This window comes from Penaeus chinensis, chromosome 21 (assembly GCF_019202785.1).
Source record: "Penaeus chinensis breed Huanghai No. 1 chromosome 21, ASM1920278v2, whole genome shotgun sequence".
Taxonomy (NCBI): domain Eukaryota; kingdom Metazoa; phylum Arthropoda; class Malacostraca; order Decapoda; family Penaeidae; genus Penaeus; species Penaeus chinensis.
The window spans coordinates 26,443,725-26,451,445 of NC_061839.1; the positions used below are offsets into that span (position 1 = coordinate 26,443,725).

General features: G+C 43.1%; 1 protein-coding gene across 1 annotated transcript in view; it reads right to left on the reverse strand.

The window, feature by feature from the left end:
- The window catches only part of LOC125036456, a 21,797-nt gene extending 20,553 nt beyond the window's left edge, over positions 1–1,244 (reverse strand). Inside the window, exon 1 of the mRNA XM_047629050.1 lies at positions 1,211–1,244. Coding sequence (XP_047485006.1) covers positions 1,211–1,244 — 34 coding nt within the window. The remainder of the gene's footprint in view (positions 1–1,210) is intronic.
- Positions 1,245–7,721: the final 6,477 nt, after the last annotated feature.

The window sequence follows — 7,721 nt, forward strand, 5'->3', positions numbered from 1 at the left end:
ATATATATATATATATATATATATATATATATACATATATATAATGCTAATAATAATAATAATAATAATAATAATAATAATAATAATAATAATAATAATGATAATAGTTGTAGTAATAATTATAGTAATAATAATAATAACAATAACAATATCAGTAATAATAATAATAATAATATTAATAATAATAATAATATTAACAACAACAATAACAACCACAACAATAATAATAAGGCATACACTGATAACTAATACAGTAATAACAATCGTGATAATTACACGTAACCTAATAAAACCCCACTCGGCGACACGGGGAAAGTCCTCTGAAAATGGCGCGGAAATCGCCAACAAGCAAAGCGCCATCGAGGCAACATGGCGGTACTTGAAATGAAATATAGATGGCAGCACAATGCTCTCCCCTCGGACACTCCCTCTCCCCTCTCTCTCTCCCCCCTCCTCTCACCTCTCTCTCTCTCCCCTCCTCTCACCTCTCTCTCTCTCTCTCTCTCTCTCTCTCTCTCTCTCTCTCTCTCTCTCTCTCTCTCTCTCTCTCTCTCTCTCTCTCTCTCTCTCTCTCTCACTCACTCTCTCTCTCCCTTTCTCTCTCTCTCTGTTTCTTTTCCTTTTTTTGTATTACTTTATTACCGATTCTTTGCATACCTTGTTTCTTTTCGTGTTTCGCTGTTTTTTTGTTTGTTTTTTCTTATAAGATGTATGTAACGTTCTTTTCTCTTATGTTTCTTATGTCTGTCTGCCTGTCTGTCTCTCTCTCTCTCTCTCTCTCTCTCTCTCTCTCTCTCTCTCTCTCTCTCTCTCTCTCTCTCTCTCTCTCTCTCTCTCTCTCTCTCTCTCTCTCTCCCTCCCCTCATCCGCGCCGAAACCTCTCCCCTCGCTGTGGAAATAATAACGCTAATCCAAATTACGTCAAGGTTAGTTAATATCGGGAATAATATGCAATCAATTTTAAGAGCGTATTTCCCCTAATTCTCTTTCTATTTCCCTTTTCTCGTTTATTCCATTTCCTTCGTCCTCTTCTCCGTCCATCACCCTTTTTTTTTCTCTACCTTCTTTCTCTTGTTCCTGCTCATTTCTTTTTTCTCCTCTTCCTCCCCTCTCTTCATCTCCTCCATTTCCTTCTTCCTCTTCCTCTTCGTTCCCCTCGACAGAAATAAGGAGTCGATAATTGCTAAGTGGCAACCTCCTCGCGACTTGCCCCCTCCAGGCTTCCATTTAATCCTCAGGACCATCGGCGTCACCCCTATTCCCCCTCTCCCCCCACCCCCCTTCATCCCCTGGCTCCCCTCCTCCCCCCCCTCGTCCCTCGCCTCTCCCTCCCCTCCCCCCCCTCTCTCTCTCCCTTTCCATTGCTTTCTCTCCCCTCCCTCTTTTTCTATGCCCCCCCCCCCTTCGCCTCCCTCCTTCCCTCCTCCTCCTCCTCCTCTTTCTCCCTATTCCCTTTCCCTGTACCCCCCCTCCTCCTTCCTTCTCCTTCCCGGTTTCCCCTATTTCACCCCCCCCCCCCGCAGCTCACAGCTCCTCTTCATCTACAGAAAGAGGATACGTGCGCAGAGATACGTGAATATGTGTGATTTTTTTTTTTTAATTCTTTTATCATATTATTATCTTGTTTTCTGTTTCTACTCTCTCGCTCTCTCTCTCTCTTTGTCTCTCTCTCTCTCTCTCTCTTTGTCTCTCTCTCTCTCTCTCTCTTTCTTTCTCTTTCTCTTTTCTCTCTCTCTCTCTCTCTCTCTCTCTCTCTCTCTCTCTCTCTCTCTCTCTCTCTCTCTCTCTCTCTCTCTCTCTCTCTCCCTCTCTCTCTCTCTCTCTCTCTCTCTCTCTCTCTCTCTCTCTCTCCCTCTCCCTCTCCCTCTCCCTCTCCCTCTCTCTCTCTCTCTCTCTCTCTCTCTCTCTCTCTCTCTCTCTCTCTCTCTCCCTCCCTCCCTCCCTCCCTCCCTCTCTCTCTCCCTCTCCCTCTCCCTCTCTCTCTCTCTCCCTCTCCCTCATAGGCCTATTTTCTTCACTCTCTTTTCCGCAAAGCAAATAAAACTTGCAATTATCAGCTACGGACTTATGGCAGTCATACGTCACGTTTCTTTGTTGTCTTTGTTTCTGTCGTTGTTGTTGTTTTTGTTGTTTTTGTCGATGGTGGTTATGGAGGCGTCGCTTATGTCGCTTGTTATTCTTGTTTCTATATTATCATTATTATCATTATCATTATTATTCATTATTATCGTCTCCTCCTCTTCCTATTCTTTTTTCCTCCTCTTCTTCTTCTCCCTCTCCTCTTTTGACCCTCTTCCTCTTTCTATTTTTCCCCTCTTCTTCTTCGTCTCCCCTCCTCATTTCTCCTCTTTTTCCTTCTTCCACCTTTCTTCTCCCCCCTTCCTCATTTCTCCTCTTTTTCCTTCTTCCTCCTTTCTTCGGAACTTCAGGCATAGCTCCTAAGACCACCTCTGATGAGTTTATAATCTCGTTCCTTCCTCCTTCCCTTTTTCTCTCAAAAACAGGGTGCAAAAATATTAAGTAATAAAGACAGTGTTGGTTGATGATGGTGATGGTGATGATGGTGATGGTGATGATGATGATGATGATGATGATGATGATGATGATGATGATGATGATGATGATGATGTTGATGATGATGATGATGATGATGATGATGATGGTGATGGTGATGATGATGATGATGATGAATAAAGTGATAATAATAAAAAAAAAAATAATGATAATGGTAACAATAATAATGACTGCAGTATTTGATAAAATGATAATGATAATAATGCGTATTACAGTAACTAAGTAAACAAGAAGAAACAGAACATAATTAAAGTTGACATGAAAACAAATCGAAAAATTTAAACGAAAAATTAAAAAAAAACGTAAAAAGGAAAAAAGAAAACGTAAAAAAAAAGAAACGAAAAAAAAGAAGAATAAACGAAAGAAGATTAAGAAGAAACAAAAAGAAAAGAAAAGAAAAGACAAAGGGGAGCGTTGACCCCCCCCCCATCTCCCTCCCTCTCTTCCCCACTTCCCCTCCTCCTTCCTCCTCTTCCTCCTCCTCTTTTCTCCCCTCTCTCTCTTCATTCATTTTTACTTTTTTCTAATATAATTTTCTCTCCCCATCTCGATGCTCTTTTGTTTCCCGAATGCGTCATGATTTGCATTATTTACTTAGTCACATATTCGCTAAACTTTTATGTGGTATTATAACCTTCGTAAATAGTATCAATATACTTAATACGACATTAATACATTCATAAATATCATCTATAAACTTATAATACATTGTTCAATAGCATCGCTGTTGTCATTTTCAATATCATTATTCTTTTCACTATTTATAATCCTTTACTTATCGTCATTTATCATCGTCATCATCATCATTATCATCGACCCGTTGAAGCGAAAACTCAAATAAAAGTCACATGAAAATCCTGATAAAGATGAAGACAAAGCAAGAAAGAAAGAAAGAAAGAAAGAAAGAAAAGATAAGCGGTATTTCCAAATTAAGAACAGCAAATGCCCGCAAAAAAAAAACAATAATAATAATAATAATAAATAAAAATAAAATAGACAACAATATCCGTAAACATCGACAACTTTTCGAATCTATAAAAAATGACCTTCGATTCAGCCCCCCCCCCCCCCCCCGCTATTATCAGGAAAACAAGAACAACAACAACAAAATACATTGTCGATCTCATAAAGGGAGGTAAAAATCCATGATCATTAATTACGATAATTACTAAAACTATTACTGATACACCTAAAAACATGAATTGTCTTAATAGTAATAATGATAACGAAAATATACTAAAAACAGCTATCATTTTATTTGTAGCGGTAACGGCGGTAATATTAATGATACTAACAATTATAACTTTGAGGAGGCCAAAGATAATTCTAAGTAAGCAACAATTGCAACAGAAGCAACAGCTGCAACAGAAGCAACAGCTGCAACAGAAGCAACAACTACAACAGAAGCAACAGACGGATGCAACGGCGGCAGTAACTCGCGGATTACATTCAATCCGCCATTTTCATTTCTAATCTCAAACGCTACAAGGATTCGTCAACATTTCCTTTGTGAGAGACACGGACAGCTTATACAGGAAGCCACAATCCTTATTATAATGGAAATGAGAATAAGGAAAAAAAAAGAAGAAGAGAAAAAATAAATGTAAATAGTCAGAGGCGATATTCGGTTAGCCCGTAAATATTTATGAGTAAGAATAAATGCGTTTTTGCACCATTTAACTTGTCAGTGTACACATGCGCGCTCACACATATACATAGACACACACACATACACACATACTCTTTCTCTCTCTCTCTCTCTCTCTCTCTCTCTCTCTCTCTCTCTCTCTCTCTCTCTCTCTCTCTCTCTCTCTCTGTATCTCTCTCTCTCTCTCTCTCTCTCTCTCTCTCTCTCTCTCTCTCTCTCTCTCTCTCTCTCTCTCTCTCTCTCTCTCTCTCTCTCTCTCTCTCTCTCTTTCGTTATCTGCGTTCTCTCATTTTCTTTTCTTTTTTTATTTATCTCTGACATCCTGGAACGAGTGTGCAGTGGGGTAAAAGGGGGGGGGGGGGATCCCTCGAGAATTAGGGGAGCATCTTATTCCTACAAAAGAGGGAAAGAGAGAGAGAGAGAGAGAGAGAGAGAGAGAGAGAGAGAGAGAGAGAGAGAGAGAGAGAGAGAGAGAGAGAGAGAGAGAGAGAGAGAGAGAAAGCAGAGGCGAGAGCGAGCGAGGGCGCCCCACAGCCTGATCCCCTCGCGATGTTGGGGCGTGCAAGCATGGGCGTCCGAATGGGTCAGAGGCGTGTCCCGCCCGAGCCATAAACATACGTTATGACGCCCGCGACCAGCTCACCCCCGCCCATTCCTCCCTCTCCCCCCTTCCTCTTCCTTCTCTCCCCCTTTATTCCTCCTCTTCTACACCCCCCCCCACCCCTCCTTCCGTCCCCTCCCCCCCCTCCTCCTCTAACCTATCCCCCAAGCGTCAATCCCCTTTATGGGACCCCCCCTCTCTCTCTCTCCCTTCCCCTCCCTCCCTCCTCTGCCCCCATCCCCCCCACCATCGCCCCTAAAAACCCTCCATTTTATTTTTTCTCCCAAAGTTACATAGGGCAAAGCGCCCCCTTTTTATATATTTTTTTAGCCCCTCCCCCGTACGGATAACATGAGGGGGGGAGGAGGGGAGGGGGCTTTGAGGGGGAAAAAGGTATAATGTCTTTTGTGACGTAAAAAGGGAGGGAGGGACGGAGCGTGAGAAAGAAAGAAAGAAAGAATGAGAGCGAGAGAAAGAAAGAAAGAGAGAGAGAGAGAGAGAGAGAGAGCGAAAGAGATGTATGGATGTGGGGAAAAATAGGGTTCACTCTATCGGGGTTCTCCGGGCACGTGCTATAAATGGGTGTTTTTATGTGGGTCTAAAAACGGGGGTCGCGGGGTTGCCACATGTCGCTGGATTACTTCCCCCCCCCCCTCCCCTTTTTCCTTTTTCTATTTCTCTCTCACTGTCTGTGTCTCTTTTATTTCCCCTTCGCTCCGTTGCCCCTTCTCCCCCCCCCCTCCTTCCCTCCCTCTTGCCCCCCCCTCCCTCCCTCCCTCTTGCCCCCCCCCCCTCCCCCTGCCGACGTAGGCCTAGCTGAATTTATCCTTGGTTCTTGTGTCCCTCTGCAAATTACGGGGAGAAGAGAGGGGAGGAGAGAGAGGGAGAGGGACGAAGAGCAGAAAGAAAGAAAATGAGAAAAAGAGAGAGACAAAGAAAAAATAAATATATGTGAGAGAGAGAGAGAGAGGGAGAGAGGGAGAGAGAGAGAGAGAGAGAGAGAGAGAGAGAGAGAGAGAGAGAGAGAGAGAGAGAGAGAGAGAGAGAGAGAGAGAGAGAGAGAGAGAAAGAGAGAGAGAGAGAGAGAGAGAGAGAGAGCCATATGCCCCCCCCCCCCCCCCCACCCACCTCCTAGCATCAACACCAGCGCAATCCATCATTTTAATCCCTAATCAATTCTATTAATAAATCACCATCGGGCATTTAGCAGCATGATCGATCCGTCAGGAGTTTGTCGGGGCAAATTTCACAGCGGTCAAGGGACAGTATTTTAAATGCAACGAAATTGAGTTCCTGATGAAGAAAATGGCGTATACTGACGCGCATTTGACGCATGCACATTTACATACATAGATATGCACATACACGCACATTCACTCATACACATGAAAAAAAATATATTCTCTTTCAATATATACAAATCACAACGCACATATGGCATTCATACATTTATTAATATCAACACACACACACACACACACACACACACACACACACTCACACACACACACACACACACACACACACACACAAATATAATATAATAAAAAAAAGATATATATACATAAATACACACACACACACACATCCATGCATACTCTTAAACGCACACACACACAGACATACACACACCGAAATCCACGCAAAACCATCACCATATCCCCACATCCACATAAACGCTCACACATCGACTCATACCCCTAAATGCAGCCAAATCCGCGCCCGCACGCCCGCACGTGCTTCCAGGTAGCGCGCACACTTTGAGGACAGCGGGCACGGGACACATAATAAAGAGGGCGAGAGAGGCAGGGGGAAAGAAAAAAAATATAATAAATATTAAGGGTGGTTAAAATGGTTAAAAGGAGAGGGCAGAAAGGAAAAAGGGAAAGGGGGAGCGGGGGGCAAGCAGTTGTAATTCTTTTCATTGGTTAAAGGGCGCAAACCATGATGGCGTCGGGGATACGAGCACATTATCTAAATCTTGTTTTTTGTGTTTTATTCATTCATCTATTAATTTATTTAGACATTAGGATGTTTATTTTGATTTTAGATATTTTTGTATGTGAGAAGAATATTTTTTTTCCGTAATTATAGATAAGAATCAAGTCTGCGAGACATACTATCGCTCTCCCTCAGAGAAGCATCTACAGCATCCCAAAATAAATATACATCCCAACCAAGTCACCATCTACAGATAAAACCATAAAAAAAGCAAATCAATCGGACTAAGAAAAGTAACCCCCCTCAAGAGATATATAAACCAAAACTGAAAAATAAAATCCCTTCTCGCGCGACGCATCTCAACCTTCAACCATTTTCGTGCCGCCGTCATTGCCGATTCGCACGTGCCCTTCTTGCCCCCAGCAGCACGTGGCGGTGCGCGAGGGGAGTGCGCGCGCGTGCGGAGGTGACGCGCCGGGGGGAAGCCAGGCCGCCGCCGCCGCCGCCGCCCGCGCGCCCGGCAGCCGGTCACCCACGCTCGCGCCGGAGAGAGGACACAGAGAAACAGGAAAAGAAATGAAGAAATAAGGAAATGCGTTTTTATGTTTGATTGTTCTGAGGGTTGTAGATGCTGGTGTTTAGTTGTTGTTTTTTTTAATCTGTGAATTGATTTTCTATCTTGGTTTAATAATGTTCGGCTAATCTGAATGATATCCGGAGGGATGCTTTGATAAATGCTTTTTTTTTTTTCAATATTACCATTTTTCCTTCTCGCATAGCAGTTTAATTTCCCTCGCTTGCTTGAATCACATCATTAGTTAAGCTCTACTAATAGGGTGTATGATCGAATAAATTATACGAACAGCTCGCGAATTTAACAGACACACGCACACACACACACACACACACACACACACCCCCCCACCCCCACCCCCGCACGCACAAACATTCCCCATC